We start from the raw sequence: 21,131 nt of genomic DNA on the forward strand, positions 1-21,131 counted from the left end.
AAAACAAGAAAAATCCACGCTCTGCCACTAACTACACATATGTTCTTGGACAAGTTACTTCCCATATATAAGACTCCATTTTTTCATACAATTATCATGTTATAGTAATAAAATCTCAAGTATAGAAGTCCATGGTTTTATGTCAATGGCAATGTTTTTTTTTACTTTTTAAATTTATTTACGTATTTTTTAGAGAGAGGGTGAAGGAAGAAAAAGAGGGAAAGAAATGTGTACAAAAAACATCAATCAGTTGCCTTCCACAGGCGTGTGCCCTAACCAGGAATTGAACCAGCAACCAGTGACCAGCAAGCAACCTTGGCTCGCAGGCCAGTGCTCAATAAACTGAGCCACACCAGCTAGGGCTGAACAACAAATTTTTCAGTGGCAGCACTCAGAAGGGCAAAGCAATGGAAGAGGAAGATTTGGCTTGACTGTGGTTAGTATTTAATGTAAAATGGTGAAGAAGTAGGGACTAGAAGCTAAAGAAATCTAATTACAAAAGAATAATTAATCAGTGTTGATGAGCTAATAATCAATGCCAACTTTTTTTCCTTTTTTTAAATTTATTTTTTATTTAATCATTGTATTTTTTCCATTACCATTTATTCCCCATATTCCCTCCTCCCTCTGAGACCAACTTTTGAAGATAACTGGTACAGCCCTATGAAAGTCTTTGTCAGAAGGAGGAAGCTTTTTAAGTAAATCTTCCAGACTAGGGTTTATCAACTATTCATGATGGTTTGCAAAGAAGGATGGCATTAATCTAAACATACTCCTGACTGCTAGGATACCTCACAGTTATAGAATGTAATAGTTTCTATGTACATGAAAAATTACAAGGATGCTTTGCGGGACAACACATTTTCAGTTTCCTCCTAGGTATAATGGAGGTTTTGCCATTGTTAAAACCTCATATATTATATAGTGAGAATGTAAAGGGGACATAAATAATCAAGGCAGCCCTTGGCATCTCTGTTATTCCAAACCACAGAATAAATACGAAACAGTGTTTTTGGTGTGGACTCTGTGTGGATCTATGGGCTAGCCTCAGGCTAAGAGGGAGCACAAGGGTGGCCCATGGTATCTGTGCACGGCCTCTAACCTTACTCACCATTTTACATTATCAGTTGGCGTCATGATCTGTCTCTCAAACAGGTTGTGAGCTCGGGAAAGGCAAGGGCCTGATTACTGAGAAAGCATCAATTTCCGATGGCTGAATAAATGGATCCTAATTTGATATAATTACTTGGAAGCTATCTGGGAATAGCACACTGAAGTTCATTAGGTGCTAGGATAGGAAGGGGACCAGAGAATGTTATTGAGACTAACACAGGACATCTGATTTTGATTTTGACGGTGTTCATTTTAGACAGGTTTCACAGCAGTGGCAAAAAGCCAAACAGAAAAGTACACAGCTCACATTCAAGTCACCCTTTTCCTATCACTTATCTCTTCCAAAGATGGCAATTTCAGATATGTTCCAGGCAGCCATGCAACACACCTTTTTTAATTCTTAGCTCACTGTTCAAGTTTTAAAACTATAGAGTGATTAGAAATGGTGCTTTATCGTCACTAAAAACATGATTGTTTTCCTGCTGTTTTTTTTAATATGTTACTGAGAAGTATTTTGAGAATGAGTGTTTTCTTTATTCTTAAAAGATTTTATTTACTTATTTTTAGAGAGAGGGGAAGGGAGGGAGAAAGAGAAACACTGATGTGCAAGAGATACATCAAATATTCGATTTCGCATGCCCCCAGCTGGGGACCTGACCCATAACCCAGGCACATGCCCTCACTGGGAATCAAACCAGCGACCTTTCAGTTTGCAGACCAGCACTCAATCCACTAAGTCATACCAGCCATGCTTCTCCTGTGTTTGTATGAGGAAGTCAATGCTTACATTTTCTTGAAGATGAGGGTCTATATCAAGCATTATCTACCACTTATCAAGTACACTTTGGTAAGTATGAACCTATCGTTTTCTGGAGCAGCCAAGTGTTATCACTTAAGCAATAGCCTGATTGAAGCTGTGTTAGTTCTGCTCCCCCTTACCAAAATTCTGCTGTTCTTTTGGCCCAGTGTGCCTAACTTTACTTAGCTGAAGACATCTGGAAGGTTCTTGACAGTTTAGGATTTTTTTTTTTTTGAGAGACTACCTTTATTAAAGCTGGGACAGTGAAACAAGGAAGGGTCTAGGATAGAAGAAGCAAAGGAGAGAGCCTAGGCGGGGCTGCTGTCTACTCACTGGAAAGTCAGAGTAAAGGGGGCCCTGGAGACAGGTTCATGGGGTTAACGCAGGACAAGCTATCGCTACCCACTGCTCCCCTGGTCGAAAGTCTCATGGGGACTGTTAGGGTTCAGAAGAAAGATAATTCACTCAAAAAAGAGATTTGAGTGGCCATGTCCCAAAGAGGATACAACAATAATTTAGAAATTTAAGACAATAAAGCCAAGATTTTCCACAAAAAGCACTCAAGCTGACTATACTCAGACATACTTTAATTCATATCAGTATTAATGTTCAACAGCTAGTGAGTGGATTTGAATTCCTGTAAGGCAGGGACCTGCCTGGTCTATCTTTGTTTTCCACTGATTCCTAGTGCTTGGTACACATTAAGTGCTGAGTAAAATTACTTGCCAATTGAATCTTTAATATAATTTGGGGACTTGGAAAAAACAACAAAAACTATGCTCAAATAATCACTACAGGTGAATAAAGAATATGAATTTTAGGCAGGGTGTCAGAACTGTAATAAAGCAGGCCTTTTGCTGCCCTTTAGCGGTAACTTGATTGAGTTCAGTGTGGTATGTAAGTCCACTGCTCTCCTTCAACCCTCACTTCTCCCTTAGGCTAGGGGCACCACCTCCAACTGAAGTCTGAGTGTCAATTTAAGCAAGTCAAAAGTACTACTGGTAAATAAATCTATGATGTAATTTACACTGTGAATCACTAGCAATCTTAATAATTTTAACACAAGTCATTTCTTTAAAAATACTAATGCTTACAATTTCATTTTTCACTTCCTTTTGAATATACTTACATACACAGAAATTTACTGATTTATTTAAGCCCTAGTCCACAAAGTATATGCGGTAGCTTTATTTATTTATTTTTACCAACATAAGATAGGAACATAAAGAGCTGTTTATGCTCCTACCATACAATATTACCATTTCGCCCTTTAAAGAGTAAAACGAATTAAAAGCCTGGCACAAGAGTTGACAACCCTCAACACCCGTGCTAACAGTTTATGTAGGTCACGGCACTTGGCCCACTTGTGGCAGCCGCCACCCTTGACTCCCACTGCCACAACACCTGCACTGCTTGTGCCACCACAACAGAAGTGGAGCCATTGGCAATATTTACTGTAGGGAAAAAAGGGTTTTTAATTCAGGAAATGCTCAAATGGGCAGTCCACTAGAAGCAATTTCTATGCACAAGAATGAGGTATTTGAGTAACAACAGACATCTAATTTAGAGCCATTTCAGTGCTTAAGGATCCATCAGAGTTAACGAGTGTGGTATGGTATGAAGTCTCACCACCAGGTGAAGAGGAGCAGGGTGCACACTGACACATACACAAAAGTCAAAAGGGCCTTTATTAATAGCAACTGAGCATCTTGAGCATTTTCATAAAGGATTTGGGGGCATAATTAGAGTCCATTTATATACGTTATTTCATCTTGAAGTTGCAATGAACATTGCAAGTTTGGCAAATTTTTCTTTTCCTCTCATCTCCCTTTATGGAGATGTTGTATTTTATAAAATGAAGGCTATATAAAAGGTGTGATAATTTTTTGAATTTCACTTGTGCTAAGAAATGAGAAATTTGGAATAATTTTAAATGGATGAGAAATCTAGTATTACTTTTCGGTTTACTACTTTATAGCATAGTTTTGCTAAGATTTACTTTTTAGGTTATTTGGCAAGTTATCAGAAGACCATCTAAATACATGAAATACTTGATTCATCTATTTATGGCATAAGCTGAAGAATTAACTTGCATTTATCAAAATCTGATGAATTTGCCTTCACAAGCTAAGACAGAAACAAGTTCCTGAAAATTCAGAAGGTAACTCTAACTGCTCTAATTCATTCTCCAATAACTGAGTTTACCTCATCACATGGCTACTCATCTACAGACTACATTCCCGGCTTTCCCTTTATAGCTAGGTAAGGCCGTGTAATTTGTTTTATTCAGTGGAATATAAGCAAAAAGTGATGTGTGCATCTTCCTCATAACTTCTTTGATAGCCTTTTCCTTTCCTTCCCCACCCCTTGCTTTGGGCTAAAACTCGAAGTGGTGACTTTGCTTTGACAATACCTAAGAAATGAAAGGAATCCTGATCTCTGAACTACCGTGAGGTATAAATCAATAACCTCCAATGTGGTTATTAAGTCACTGGATTTTGGGAATTCCATTATAGTAACCTAGCTTATATTACAGATGAAAATAAAACTCACTACCCAAAAAGGTAACAGAAAAAGAATATTTACGTATTTTAAGCAAGAACCAAAATAACTAGCTTGAATACTACCGTACCAAGCTTATAACAAAGTTACTTTAAATTTCACCCTGAACTCTAGTCAGCTTCCAACCACAGGACAGATTGAAAATATTATGCACAGTGATCAGAAGCTTTACTTTTTTTCCCCCCAGCCTCCCCAGCCCTCAGAAGCTTTACTTTTAACATTAGCTTTACTATTGCAAAAAAAAAAAAAAAATCATGACACTTTTTCCCCCACCACAACTGATAAGGGGATGATTAGTCCTGTTCTTAAGGGTCCTTTCTTTTTAGAAAACTTACGTGATGCCATATTCGGTGTCATTACAGATCTTTTCTCTAGAAAAGGATGTAACTCACAACATTCTACAAAGACAAATATTAAATCTCCAGCTGAGCACTCAGTACACAGGTACTTGAAAGTATATTCAAGTACTGTTATATCAGCATGTACCCTTTTGTATCAGCAAAAACTAAAATATGGGGCGGGGGGGGAACCATTCAATTTGGGTTAAGATGTGGAATTCAAAATTTTAAAATTAACAGAAGATTGTCATTTCTCTCTCTATATATATTTCCACTTTGACACTGTCTCTGTATAATTTTGTCCATTTCTATATACTATTGACTCCCACATTTATTATTTCCACAGGCCAACCCTGAGCTCCAGAGCCATTTATTCTAAACCCACATGACTCATTTTACTGCTTCTGTTATGGATCCCATGTGCTTGCCTTTCAAGACCTTGGTCCAATTTTCTTTATCCTTCCATCTCTTCAATTAATTCACTTCCCATCCCTCCTAGAGCATTCTCATCACTGATTAAATATGGGTAACTCCATCTCAAACAAGCAAGAAAGCAAACAAAAACCCTAGACCTCACATGGGCCCTCTGTATCTAAATTTTTCTTTCATTGCTTAACATCATAAAGGAGTTATCTATACCACCTGCTGTTTCTATGTTCTTACCTCCTGTTCATTCCTTAGTTACTCATTAATCCCTTCACTCCACATAAACACCAAGATCACTCCTTCACACACAAGAAGAGCAATGGGGTAAACACTGGAAAAAATATGTTTTAATCTTGGTTCAGCTGTGATGTAACTAAGGCAATTAATCTTTCTGATTTTCTGAACCATAATATGAGGAAATTAATTTAAATCCTTCTGGTTATAATTCTTCTAAGGGTTTTATAAAGGCAGGAATTTAGTTGCCATTTTTATTCCTTTCATGATTAGAGATAAGACTGATGTGAAAATAGTATACCCCAGCTTTCTAGGAGGAGCCAAGGTTTTGGTAGCCTATGTGGTATCCTAAATATAAAAGTCTACTTCCAAGTCTAAATTCATTAAAACAAAATTCAAATAGCATTTTGAGAATTATAATTTGTACATCTATAATCTCTAACACATACTTTCTACATGGTTTTGAGTCTCTAAAGAAAGGGGCTCTGTGGCTGTGTGTATGTGTGTGTTGGTGGTGGGGGGAGGTTAAAGCCCAGCCCCTCCATCACCACAGACTCCATCTCTACAATTCCTTCCAAATGGAACCCAAGAAGAACTACAAGGAGTACCAACATAGCGTACAGGGCATACTCTAAGGTAGAAGATCCAGGTTGCCTCTGATAAATGGATACAATTTCCTGCTTCATTTCCACTCCACACAGCCTCACATCAAAACAGAATACTTGACCAGAAATGAGAAGGTTTACACACCTGAGCAGCAACCAAATTTACTCAGCAACCAAGCCACAGAACTCATATAGATGGACCTCTCTCTGTTTTGGTTTAATAGATGCAATAAAACATTTACCTTTTATTCAAACCCAGACTAAAATTATAAACATCAGTGCAAGAGCCAGAGTACAGTTAGATTTAAAAAGCAGAGTCTTACAGTCAAAAGTGTAGCTCCAAAGATAAAGAGTGGGCCTACCGTGAAGGTGCCCATATAGACTCCCACCTTTGTAGCACATGCAAATCCGGCCACAGCATGCAAATACCAGACTTGGGCACAAAAACAATGACACAATTCAAACAACACTCACCCTCTAGATTCTCCAGAAAGGAAGTGGACATGAGAGCTCACTGTGGTTAGGCCATTTCTCTGCTGAACCTGATGGATGGTGTTCCAAGTCAGACATAAACTGGTCTGTGTCAAAGAAGACAACATCACTACTGAATGGAACAAACCAGATGGTAACTTAATCTACTACATGTCCAGGCTGTTTGTTGGTTTGTTTTTTTAATTTTTATTTATTTATTTTCAGAGAGTCGGGGAGGGAAGGAAAAAGAAAAGGAGAGAAACATCCATGTTGACAGATACACTGATTGGTTGCCTCTTGTACGCCCCCAAATAGGGACACCTGGCCCACAACCCAGGCACATGCCCTAAATGGAATTGAACCAGTGACCTTTAGCTTTACAGGCCAGTGCTCATCCACTGAGCCACACCAGTCAGGGCCCCAGGCTGGTTTCCCCCCCCCCATAATTGAGAAATTTAATTGTCTTTTATCTGTAAATCACTGCATAAAATGGCTCCCCACATTTTACAAAATAACATGAATATTGGAGTCCAGAAATTTTTTGAGGTTATAACTGATTTTCTAAAATTAAACAGACAATAATTTGGAAAGTTATAGTGAGGATTTTCAGTGATTTAAAAGATAGACTGAGTTTTATTTATCTTTTTTTAATGCATTCTTTTTTTTTAGATTTTATTTATCTATCTTTAGAGGGGAAGAGAAGGAGAGACAGAGAGAAATATCAATGTGTGGTTGCCTCTCGTGGGTCTCCTGCTGGGAACTGGCCTGCAACCCAGGCATGTGCCCTGACTGGGAATCCAATGTGGTTGTTTGGTTCGCAGGCCCGTGCTCAATCCACTGAGCTACACCAGCCAGGGCTTAAAAGACAGACTGAGTTTTAAATAAATTAGTTCTATTGGCTATATTAAAATTATCCGGATTTTTATTTTTATTTAAATAAAAGTCTAAATTCATGGGTTCTACTTCAGACCACAGAATCAAAATGTCTAAGGGTAGGAGCCCAGAAAACTACATGTACAGGAAAAGTTGGGGGGAGTCACAGAAGAATATTATTTAAACTAAAGTTCAATCCATTAGCAGGTTATGAAATCAATTCAGCAAGCTAAAATCAGTATTTAAAATAAAATAGAAAAAAATATAAACAAAATAGAAGATAGCAGTCAGCATTTTTTTAAATGAAGGTTACGTATTGGTTTGTGAGAGTTTTATGTTAGGTGTATACGTTTTTGTTATGCACTGTCTTGTGCTATAAAAAACTTACTTTTCATCATGGAAAGCTGTCATAAATGTTTGAAAATCATTATACTCAGGAGGAGTCACTACTGATCAGTTTTGTGAGGGTGGCTGACACCATCAGATGCCACTTAGAATCCAAAATAAAATGAGACAAAGCTTCCTCCTTTGAACTGTAAGGAATTATTTTTGGCTTTTTCTATACAACTTCAAACAAAAGGACTCAACCATGAATTCTAGAATAATGCTTTTTTCATCTTGGGAAAAAAGATGAAAACAGTAATTAATACCTTCTTCTTAGGCAGATAAAGAAGGGAAAACAAAGGAGGATCCAATCTGTGCAAATGCAGCTTCACTAACAGGGTGAAAACAAAAATCAGAAATCTTTGGTGCTTAGGCAAATTTTTCTGCCTTAAGCTTTCTTATCACCAAATTTGAGATCACTAGCCTAGTCTTCAGGGGTGAGTTAAAGATTCTAGTATGTGCCAAGTAATTTAAAGGCTGAACAAACATTGCCACGTCTTCTTTCTGAGGGTGCCCAATCTTCACAACTAAATCCTCCAAAACAGACTTGAAGGTGTCATAGAACATGTGATTCCAAGGAAAATGGCACATAAATGAGAAGAAAGAAGCTCTAGAACAAAGGTAAGAGGCCAAGAGATACTGGGGGCTTTTGTGAGTTGGCTGAAGCAGGCAGTGGTCATTTGAGATTGTGCTGATAGAAACTTGCAGTCCTTGAAACACCTTTCTAGTTCCTTGAACACTGACAGCTCCAAAAATTACTGAATTCATTTTTTCCTATCACAAAAACTTTGCCCAAATATCTAAGGAAGAATTAACAACAGTCCTTGAACTCCTCCAAAAGATTAAAGAGAACATTTCCTAACTCATTCTAAGGCCAGCAGTGCACTGATTATCAAAGTCAGACAACGGCACTTCAAGAAATCTAGACTATCCCTTGTGAATATAGATGCAAAAATCCTCAACAAAATACTAGCAAACTGAATCCAACAGTGTATTAGAAGAATTCTAATATGACATCATGACCAACTGAGATTCATTTCTTGAATGCAGGATGGTTCAAAATATGAAAATCAATGACTACAATGAAGGGGAAAAACCCACATATATTCATTTCAATTGATGCAGAAGAAGCACTTGACATAATTCAATGCCCTTTAAATAACTCACCCAATAAATTAGAAACAGAAGGGAATTTCCTCAAAATGAAAAAGACCGCATATGAAAACCCCAAAGATAACATTATACAAAAGACTGAAAGCTTTTGCCCTAAGATCAAGAACATAACAAGGATGTCCACATCTGCCACTTCTATTAAACACAGGGCTGGAAGGTCTAGCCAGAGTAATTAGGTTAAAGAAATAAAAAGCATCCAAAGCCACAGCCAGCATCATATTTAATAGGCAAAAATGGAAAGTGTTTCTCTTAAGATCAGGAATAAGACGGGTATGTCTGTTTTTAACATAGTACTGGCAATACCGGCCACAGCGGTCAGACAAGAAATAGAAGGCATCCAAATTGGAAAGGAGGAATTAAAACTGTCATTATTCACAGATGCTAATAAATGAATTTAGCAAAGTGCTAAGAACAAAATTAATATTCAGAAATCAGTGGCATTTCTATTTAGCTAAAATGAACTATCAGAAAGAGAAACTAAGAAAATAATCCCATTCGCTATTGCAACAACAACAAAAATAATAAGGTACCTAGAAATAAATATAACCAAGAAAGCAAAAGACCTACCTTTGGAAAAGTATAGGACATGAAAGAAAGAAAATGAGGAAGATACAAATAAATTAAAGCATATACCATGTTCATGGACTGGAAGAATTAACATCATTAAAATGTTCACTCCACCCAAGGCAATCTATAGAATCAATGCAATTCCTATTATAATACCAAGAACAAATTTTCCAAAATCCAAAAAATTTCTCTATTTATTTTTAGAGTGAGGGAGAAAAAAGGGAGAAAAACATTGATGTGAGAGTGATACATCTATTGGTTGCCTCTCACATGCCCACAACTGGGGACATGGCCCACAACCCTGGCATGTGCCCTGACCTGGAATCCAACTGGCAACCTTTGGGTGCACAGTCCGACACTCAATCCACTGAGCCACACCAGTCAGGGCACCAAATATTTATATGGGACCAAAAAGATCCCAAATAGCCTTAGCAACTTTGAGAAAGAAGAACAAAGTTGGAGGGATCACAATACCTGGTATTAAAATATACTACAAGGCTACTGTAATGAAGACAGACTGGTACTGGCATTACAAACAGGCATACAGATCAGTGGAACAGAAGGCCCAGAAATAAACCCATGCCTATATGGTGAAATAATATTTGACTAAGGAGGCAAGACCATACAATGGAGTGAAGACAGTCTTTTCAATAAATGGTGTTGGGAAAACTAGACAGGTACATGCAAAAAAAACGAAACTAGACCATCTACTTATACCATATAAAAGAATAAACTCAAAATGGGTAGAAGACTTAAATGTAAGTCATGAAACCACAGAAATTCAGGAAGAAAACATAGGCAGTAAAATATCAGACATCTCTCATAGCAATATTTTTGCCAATATACCTCCTAGCGCAAGGGAAATGAAGGAAAAAAAATAAACAAATAGAATTACATCAAACTAAAAGGCTTCTGCACAGCAAAAGAAACTATCAACAAAATGAAAAGGGAACCCAGTGTATGAGAGACCATATTTATCAATGATATATCTGATAAGTGATTAATTTCCAAAATGTAGAACTTACACAACTCAACACCAAAATGAAGAACTTACACAACTCAACACCAAAACCACCAAAACATCCAATTAAAAAAGGACAAACAACCTGAATAGACATTTCTTCAAAGAGAACACACAGATGGCAAAAAGACATTGAAAAAATTCTCAACATTCCTAATAATCAGAGAAATGCAAATTAAAACCACAGTGAGATTAAAAACAAATTAAAAACACATGTGAGAATGGCTACTCTCAAGAAATCAACAACTGCTGGTGAGGATGTGAGAATCCTCATGCACTGTCGGTGGGAATGCAGGCTGGTGCAGCCACTGTGCAAAACAGTATGGAGGTCCCTCAATAAATTAAAAATGGAACTGACTTTTGACCCAGATATTCCAATTCTGGGAATACATACTAAGAATCCAGAAACATCAATTCATAAGGAATATATGCACCTTACGTTCATAGCAGCATTACTTACAATAGCCAAGATCTGGAAATAGCCCAAGTGTCCATCAGTAGATGGATAGATAAAAAAGCTGTGGTACATTTACACCATGCAATACTACATGACTATAAAAAAAGAAGGAAACCTTACCTTTTGCAACAGCATAAATGGACCGGGAGATTATTATGCTAAGTGAAATAAAGCAATCAGAGAAAGACAAGTACCATATGATCTCACTTATATGTGGAATCTAATAAACAAAATAAACTGCTAAACAGAAACATAGGCATGGACACATGGAACAGGCTGACAGAAGTAAGAGGGGATGGGAAAGAGGGGGACTAGATGAAAGAAAGTGAAGGAATTAGCCAAAAAGCATATATGCATAACCCATAGAACCAGATAACAGTGTGGTGACGGCCAGAGCGAAGGTGAGGCAGGGGCTGGGCGGAGGTGAGCAAAGAGAGAGTGAATGGGGACATCTGTAATAGTGTCAATTAAAAAAAAAGGCATCCAAATTAGAAAGGACGAAGTACAATGATCTCTATTCACAAATGACATGATCTTATACATAGAAAGCTCTAAAGAATCCACATACAAAAAATGTAAGCAATAATAAATTAAGTGAGCAGTTGTAAGATAAAATTAACACGCTAACTTCAGTTGTATTCTATATATTTTCAATGAACAATCCAAAAAATAAATTTTAAAATTCATTGCTTTTTACAGTAGAATCAAAAAAATAAAAGGAATTAACCAAGAAAGTGAAAACTTTGTACACTGAAAACTATACATTGCTAATAAAAAAATTAAAGAGCTAAATAAACAAAAAATATCCAATGTTCATGGATTGGAAGACTTAATGTTATTAAGATGATACTAATATCCAAAGCAATATACAATTCAATGCAATCCCTATCAAAATCCCAACAGTGTTTTTTGCAGAAATAGAAAATCCAATCCTGAAATTTATATGGAATCTCAAAGAACCCTGGAGAACTAAAACAGTCTCGGCAAAGAAAAAAGATGGAGAACTCACACCTCCTGATTTTAAAACTTGCTACAAAGCTACAGTAATCAAAGCAGTGTAGTACTGGCATAAAGACACACAGACCAAAGAAACAAAATAAAGAGCCCAGAAACAAAACCTCAGAATATATGGCCAACTCACTTTCCAACAAGGTTCTAAGACCATTCAATGTGGGAAAAGGCAGTCTTCAACAGATGGTATAGGGGAAACTGGATATCCACATGCAAAAGAATGGAAGTTGGTCTCCTACCTCACACCATATACAAAATTAACTAAAAACTGATTAAAGACCTAAACATAAGACCTAAAAGAATAAAACTCTTAGAAGAAAACAAAGAGCAAATTTTCACGATCTTAGATTAACAATGAGTTCTTAAGTATGACATTAAAAACACTGGCAGCAAAAGAAAAAACAGATAAACTAAACTACCATCAGAGTTAAAAAGATCAAAGGACACTATCGAGTGAGTGAAAAGACAACCCACATAATGAAAAATATATTTGCAAATAATATATTTCATATGAGATTAATATAGAGAATATATTAAAAACTCCTACAACTTCATAACAAAAACAACTCAACCAGGCCCTGGCTGGTGTAGCTCAGTGGATTGAGCGCGGGCCTGCGAACCAGATGATCGCGGTTCGATTTCCAGTCAGGGCACATGCTTAGGTTGCAGGCCAGTTTCCGGCAGGGGCCAGTTCCCTGCAGGGGATGCACGAGAAGCAACCATACATTGATGTTTCCTTCCTCTCTCCTTCCCTTCCCCTCTAAAGATAAATAAATAAAATTTAAAAATAAAATAAAATATTTAACAAACAAAAAAAAAAACTCAACCAAAAAATGGGCAAAAAATTTGAGTAGACATTTCTCCGGAGAAGATATATTTAATGACCAAATAAAGTCATGTAAAGATGCCCAACAAAATTAGTCATTAGGGAAATACAAATCAAAACCATAATGATATACCACTTTGTAGCCATTTAGGATGGCTATTATTTTGTTTTTAAATCTTTCAAGGAAGTTTATTTAAGGTACCAGAAAATTTCCAAGATTGCCCTGGCTGATGTGAGTCAGTGGACTGAGTGCCCATCTGCCATCTGTAAACTGAAAGGTTGTAGGTTCGATTCCCAGTAGGGGGGCATGTGAAAGGCAATTGACTGATCTATCTTTCACACATTGATGTTTCTCTCCCTCTCTTTCCCTCCCCCCCCTCTAAAAGTAAGTAAATAAAATCTTTAAAAAAAGAGAAAAATTTCAAGATTGACTATATGGAAAAAGCAAAATATATAATAGTATACATAATGTGGTAGTAAAAATAAGGAAAAAATACACAATTGTTATACATACATATAATAGTTCTGGACTGACAGCCAAGAAACTAACTGGTAACTCCAATTGCCCATAAAGAGGCCAACTGGGTACCTTTAGTATTTTTAACACATGAATGCATGACTTTTAAAAAAAAAACAAATAAAATAAAATTTAAATATTCCCATTCTACATAAAGTCATCTATAGAAGCTTTTTTTATTTTTATTTTTTAAAAGACTATTTATTTATTTTTAGACAGAGGGGAAGGGAGGGAAGAAAAGAGGGAGATGAAAACAATGTGTGGTTGCCTCTCACATGCTTCCCACTGGGAACCTGGCCCACAACCCAGGCATGTATGTGCCCTGACTGGGGATCAAACTGGCGACCCTCTGGTTCACAGGCTGGCACTCAATCTACTGAGCCACACCAACCAGGGCTACAGAAGCTTTAAAAATTTTTTATTTATGTATTTTTAGACAGAGGGGAAGGGAGGAAGTGAGGGAGAGAAACATCAGTGTGTGAGAGATATATCAATCAACTGCCTCTTGCACACCCCCAACCAGGGACGTGGCCCACAACTCAGGCAAGTGCCATGACGGAATCAAACCAGTGACCTTTTGGTTCCCAGGTGCGTACTCAATCCACTGAGGCACACCAACCAGGGATACAGATGCTTTTAAATACACAAAATGATTACAAGGGACTTTGTTCCACATTCTTGTACATATAAAGCTAGACTGCCTGTAACCAATACTCTCAACCCTTTCCTAGCCTCCACCAGAATTAAGATTTTCACACTTTTCCTCCTGTCTGGATAGACAAGCTAATGGTAGGCTTTATATAAGTAAAAAAAAAAAAGTCATGTATCTTCAAGCAGAAAAGTTATTTACATATATTTACCTAAGTTTTATCAAATGCTAACATCCCCGGCAAGATTTCTTATTTAAAATATTTTTGTCCTGCCTTGACCAGTGTGGCTCAGTTGGCTGAGCAGAATCCTACAAAGCAAAAAGCCATCAGTTTGATTCCCGATCAGGGCACGTGCCTGGGCTGCGGGCCAGTCCCCGATTGGGGCACATGCAAGAGGCAATAGATCAATGTTTCTCTCACACATGGATGTTTCTCTCCCCCTCTTTCTCCCTCCCTTCCCCTCTCTCTATAAACAAATAAACTCTAAAATATTTTTGTCTCTGTAAATAATCCATTTTCAAAGGAACTCAAAAACAGGATATGAATTTTAAAATAGAACACTCTTTAGACACTGCCTTTGTATCTTACACATGGCAAACAAATATAAGGACTGTTTATTGTGTTTATAGAGGTGAGATTATATAATCAATTACAGCTACTTCAGAAACCACTAAACACATGTGACACAATCTAAATTTCAGACAGACCTGGATTCAAATGCCAGTCCCTGTGTTTGTGGCCATATAATACTGAGAAAGTCACCTGGCTGGTGTAGCTCAGTGGATTGAGCGCGGGCCTGCGAACCACATGATCGCAGTTCGATTTCCAGTCAGGGCACATGCCTGGGTTGCTGGCCAATTCCCAGCAGGGGACACATGAGAGGCAACCATACATTGACATTTCTCTCCTTTCCTTCCTCTCTAAAGATAAATAAATAAAATCTTAAAAAAAATACTGAGAAAGTATGTAAGCTCTCTCTGCACCACATCTCTAAAATAAAGCTAAAAATTCACTTTTCAAAGTCAATAGGAATAAATTAATGAGCTACTGGCAAAATACCTAGCACAGTGCTAAAAAAAGTTTTATTATCAAAAGAATAACCATAATCCATTAATTAGTTTTAAATATACTTTTGAAGTGAACTTATTTGGAAGACTTTTGATGTGCTGGTTTCTGAGTGGTAGATGTCTTGGATTTTTTCCAGCTTGTGAGTCTGAAAATTAAATTAAAAAAATTTTTTTTTATTATATACACGTATGTCCACAAGTGGACATAAGGTCTTGAATTCCCATTATGGTACATTCTGCATGAGATACAATCCAAAAGATTTTACTTATGCCTGCATCTGGAATTATAAACCATAAGTATGTCTGAGGCTAAATAGTACATGCATGCTTCCCAGGAGGAGGATTCATGAGTTACCTAGAGTCCCACTTAAAGGAGAAAGTTCAGTATTATCTACCTCCCTTCAGCCCAGGGCCCCTAACTGACTCTAATACCTCATTTGTGACATACTCTTACCATTGACTATGCAGGGCTTTCTTTTGTTTTATTTATTTAAACACAATAAACACCAGTGAAATGAGTATCCTACAGGTGAAATAGGACATTGACAATTTACCTCTCTGTTCCACCATACCAGCCTCCTGCTTTCCCCAATCCAAGGTAACCACCTGAATCTTGTGTTTAACATGCCCCTGCTACTTGAAAGCAGACTCTTCTTCTTGTCAGCTACATACAGAACTGCAGCAGCTGAGGCCACATATACAGCCCCTGCTTACAGTCAAATTAGCAACTGCCCTACATTCAGGATCAGCATGTTACTGCACAGAGCCTGCAAGTGGCAGTGTCAGTTTTCACCACAGCAGCAGGTCAGGCTATATTTAACATGTACTCTCTTCTGTGCTGAAGGGCTGCAGCTGCGGCTGCTAGTTTTTGAAGAAAGCAGGACAAGTGGAAACTGAGGGACTCTAATGGAAAGTTGTAACTGGATGCAGTTAGCTCAATCACAAATTAAATGGGCCTGTATTTAAAGGTCTAAGACAGTCAAATTTAACAATACCGTAATCTTAATTAAAATACTTAAAATACGGCTGTGATAACTGCTTTATTTCTGTGATGTTTTAATTTATTACATCATTTGATCCAAAAAACTAGGACATATACACTTTATAAAGCATGGATATGTTTGGAAAAAATTATAGCTCCAGGCATACAAACTAATGTATCAGTAAAAAGTCACTGATAGTTTTATAGATGTAGAACACACTTTTCAAGCAAGGGCAATACTACATCTAGCTAGCAAAGAAAAAAGAAAATAGCAAAATAGTTTTGAATAATGCTCTCAATGGTAGAAAAAGTAGACATTACAGGCTTACAAGAAGACTGCTTGAAAAAGAACATGGTTTGCTAAAGGTCACTATTTTGCTGTTGTCATTACTCTGAGAAATCCTCCTGAGGAGGGAGCCAAACTACTCTGAAACAGAAATGCTTTCTGGGACTCTTCTGAGCTTGGAAGGTTGATTATGAGAGGCCAAAATCACCTCAATGAAACTGAACAAGGACAGCTGTAAAGTATAATCCTGGGTTCCAAAAACAACCTACCAAAAAGCCATGGGAGGAGGTAAAGGGAGAGAAAACATGTGATTCAGTCCCACTTATGACTCACTAGATCTGTATCAAGATGGAGCTAAGAAGATCCCCTGCACAAGCTAAGAAAATCTGCACAAGGAGGATGACAGTCCCAATCCTCTCTGAGCTGGCAAGAGTGTATTTATTCCCTTCCAATACTGCACTATGAAAAGGAACTAAAACAAAACACCAGGGTTCAAGCAGAGGGGAACTTCCATGTTTGTGAGGGTGAGGGGAGGGTGCAGTTGCTAGAGTGTTTTTAAGGCTGGGAAAGACATCAAGATTTCACACATGTGAAAGGCTATTACAGAAGAAGGATTAGATTTGTTTTACATTTGTTTTGCCTCTGAATCCAGAGGCATCAGAGACCACATAAAACAAAGACAGCTGGAACTCAAAAGGCTCTCAGAAGTTCCAAGGAGGCTGGTGAGGAAGAGACACACAGGAATACAGTGTCACTAGGGACACCAGAGTATGAACTTCGGTGTGAAACAGAAGAGTGGAGTAGAGACTAAACCTTCATTTACACCAAGGCGCGAATATCCTTAGGACTGCTTTGGCTCCTCTCACAACCAAGGCTCTACAGACAAAATGCCACTTCTTTCATCTCTCCTACCTGCAGTCTCAACCTGCAGCTTGAAGAGAAATGTGACTACAGACACTGGAAAAACTCCTAGGGTCCTGAATTAGGGACCAGGAGGCTTTGCTAGTAGCTCAATGTGTTGCCCTGGATGAATAATTAGGCTCTATAAAACTCAAGTCTTCATAAAATGAGGGAGGTGTATTAGGATATTTCCAACTCTAAGTCTTAAATTTCTGAGCTGAAGTGCACTAGTTATCTCCTCTGTTAAATCGCACTGAATTTACAATAAAAAATTAAGGTGGTAATCCACATTTCTAAAACTAACAGCCAAGTAATACTTGAATGATTCCTGACAAATTCCATCTTACTTAAAAACTTCAAAACTAAAAAGGATATTTTAACCTTTAACCTGATTTTTAAAGGGGAGGTTAAACAATTAAAATAGAAATAGGATTAAAGAAGTTATTAGGATTAGATGACAAGTATATTTAACTAGTATAGCACAAAATTTAAAAAATATTTGTGTCCTCTGTAAGACTTTGTACTTAATACTTAATGCAATATAAAAAAGTTAAAAATAAAACTTGAGCTCAGGCTAGCTTTCAGTGCCATGGACAAAGTGAAAAGGGAGTTCTACGAAACTAACTTCATAGGCTGATCTGATCATAAATTCCTAACTGGGCAGGTCACAGTGGGTAGTCACACCCCAAGGCCTATAACTCCTTCAGCGGAAGGTTTTAAGCCAGCCCTACCCACTGTTCTTATATGTGTAGGGTAACACACCTTTGAAATACCAGAAGTCATACCCCTGAATGGGGGTAACCCTCAAGAGGGCACATAATTTCATTAAATTTGTTAACCCTCCTGTAAACCAATCTCTGCCTTGCTTTCTCCGATCTTCCATGCACTTCCTCCCTTAATTTCAAATACCTAAAAGAAGTTGCAAAACTGTTATTCTCAAGGGCATTTGAGATCTTGCTCCTTGGCATATGCTGTCAGTTTGGCTCCAATAAACTCTTACAAAAATTCTCTACAGGTTTGGACATTTCTTATGTCAACAGCGCTTCTAATCCTTTTTGGCATGCATAATGACTTACTTTTAAAGCTTGCCAGAAAGGAGACATTTAAATACTATGGAGTTCAAGACCTATAAGATATGTTGTTTTTAAAATAAATTTATATTAAAATTTTGCATAACTATAGGGTTTTCTAGGCATCTAGAATTTACCTTCAAAAGCAAATCCAAAAAATATAATCAATGAGTCAGTTGACTAATAAAATATCGAGAGTTCAAGTTAAGCATCAAAAATGCAATTTACAAAAATTGCATCCAATATCTGAGGTGCTCTGGAGTACACTTTAGTTTTTCCCCCTCTTCAATGACCACTAGCACTACTGAGCTTCTATCAAGTCCCCTGCTAGGTGGCAATGAGGGAATTCAATAGCCAATCCTTATCTTCTGTGGAGCTACAATCTGGGAACTTTTCTTGATCGTGTGTCCTACACAATGAATGGAGCAAAAATGAAATCATTTTTTTATACTTGTTCTCAGAGACCTTATCTCTCTAGATTCTGTTTTTGCAACACATCTTCACATAGTCAAAAGATAAAATTTTCACAAAGCCTTTCCACAAGTTCCAATTTGCTGCCCCACCCCCACCTCTCCAAAACCACTCAATCTGTGATAAATTAGAAAAAGCAGGTTCCAGCCTTGGTCTCTTTTTAGAAGAAAAAAAAAGTCCTTACTTGGAAAGAAAATGAGCTAGAATACCTTTGAGACATGCTCAATGTATCTCATGTCTTCTGTTTCATCACAAATGTGTGATAGGTTATCATTCAAGGTCTCACCTTTTGTTTCAGGGATTAAAATTCTAAATATGTTTTTTTCTGCCTTGGCTGGCGTAGCTCAGCAGATTGAGTACAGGCCTGCGAACTAAAGGATCATGGTTCAATACCCAGTCAGGGCACATGCCTGGGTTGCAGGCCAGTTCCCAGCAGGGGACACATGAGAGGCAACCACACATTGATATTTCTCTCCTTCTCTCCTTCCCTTCCCATCTAAAGATAAATAAATAAAATATTTTTTAAAAAGATTTTTAAAAAAGATAAAATAAAAAAAGATTTTATTTTATTTTTAAAATAAAATATTTTAAAAAAAGATTTTATTTATTTATCTTTAGAGGGGAAGGGAAGGAGAGAAGGAGAGAAATATCAATGTGTGGCTGCCTCTGCCGAGGACACACAATGTATCATGTGTCCCCTGCCGGGAACTGGCCTGCAACCCAGGCATGTGCCCTGACTGGGAATCGAACCGCGATCCTCTGGTTCGCAGGCCCGTGCTCAATCCACTGAGCTACACCAGCCAGGGCTAAATAAATAAAATCTTAAAAAAAGTAAAATAAATATATTTTTTCTAAATATAAATCTTAAAAACACTATGAATAGTTAGTCTAAAATTGCCAAAAGAACACATAGTTAACATTTTAAAAGCCTGTGTATATTTGGAAGAGACTTTACTTATTTAAAAATCTGTTTTGCATTAAAGTAGTAGCCTCCTCTCTACCTGGTGTCCATCATTATTAAGCAAGCAATGACCCCCAACTGTGCATAAAGAGAACACAATACCAGAGCCCTCAAATACTACCAGTATAAGTGTCACAGACCAGATAGAGTTGTGAACATGTGTTCAAGCAGTGAAATTCTGCACACACATTCACAGAGAACATTCCACTAATCTTAAGGAATTTGTTTTTTAAAGATTTTATTTATTTATTTTTAGAGAGGGGAAAGGAGGAAGAGGGGGAAAGAAACACAATGCGTGGTTGCCTCTCAAGGGCATCCCCACATAAGACCCGGCTCATGACCCAGGCATTTGCCCTGACTGGGAATTGAACTGGTGACCCTTTTGTTCATAGGCTGGCACTCAATCCACTGAGCAACACCAGCCAGGGCTTATCTCTAGGAATCAAAAGAGTTTGAGGGATCCCCTTTAGCAGAGAGTTCTATCCATCAAGGCTGCTGCTGATGAGAGGTACTGTAGTGCTCCAAGAAAAAGACTAGAGTGAAAAGATCAGATTCTAGTCTCAGCTCTGCTACTCATCAATTGTGTGACCTTCAGAAAGTCCAGTTCTTTAAAGGTCACTATCTGCCCTGGCTAGGTAGCTCAGTTGGTTAGAGGGTCGACCCAATATGCCACGGTTGCAGGTTCAATCCCTGGTAAGGGCACATACAAGAAGCAACCAATGAATCCATCAATAAGTGGAACAACAAGTCGTTATTTCTCTCTCTCTCTCAAATCAATAAATTAAAAAAAAATTTAACATCACTATCTATCTCAGAGATAAAGGATTAGTGAACATTAAATTTTAAAAGGAACAGAAAAAGGATTTATACAAATAGTAGGTGTTGGCTTCAGTTTATTCAAATATCTTCTCTTACACACAAATGACCTGGTATATCATCCCCTTATGACTTTGAAAGCCATCCTCTACTATGCTGTTGATCATCCAGCCACAGACAATCAAGCTTTCCTAGATACAGTTCTATGCTTCTGCTTATGTTACCTGATTTGCCCTCTGATCCTCATTTTGAAAACATATACTCATCCTCCAAGGTCAAAAGTCATGTCAAGGTAGACTTGCTAAATCCTTATGGAATCTGTCACATTTCTCTGATCTCCTAAAGTGCTTCTCTTATATTTTAGTGATAAGTGACTCAGACCCACTGTATTGATAGTTGTGTACTGACCTGATGGTGAAGACTTGGGAGGGGGCAGTATCACATTTTATTCACCTTCCTTTCCCCTTGGATGCTTGGAATTTGAAATTTAAGACCAGTTTTGCAACTAAGTAGTAAAGTCAGCCTTTCTAGATATGTCAAGGAGATGACTG

The 21,131-nt window shown here is 37.6% G+C and overlaps 1 protein-coding gene across 3 annotated transcripts in view; it reads right to left on the reverse strand.

Annotated features, from left to right (window-relative positions):
• NFATC3 (nuclear factor of activated T cells 3) overlaps positions 1–21,131 on the reverse strand; it is a 111,808-nt gene that overhangs the window by 3,543 nt on the left and 87,134 nt on the right. The window contains exon 10 of one of the 3 annotated variants that reach the window (XM_037041438.1): positions 1,112–1,181. The exons of 1 other annotated variant lie outside the window; for it this stretch is intronic. In XM_037041438.1, coding sequence (XP_036897333.1) covers positions 1,112–1,181 — 70 coding nt within the window. Of the gene's footprint in view, positions 1–1,111; positions 1,182–6,551; positions 6,656–21,131 lie in introns of all 3 variants that reach the window. One more of the 3 variants, XM_037041440.1, reaches the window with a different exon arrangement.

The sequence above is a fragment of the Sturnira hondurensis genome, unplaced genomic scaffold (genome assembly GCF_014824575.4).
Source record: "Sturnira hondurensis isolate 20B ecotype Veracruz unplaced genomic scaffold, ASM1482457v3 Scaffold0003090, whole genome shotgun sequence".
In the NCBI taxonomy this organism is placed as follows: Eukaryota; Metazoa; Chordata; class Mammalia; order Chiroptera; family Phyllostomidae; genus Sturnira; species Sturnira hondurensis.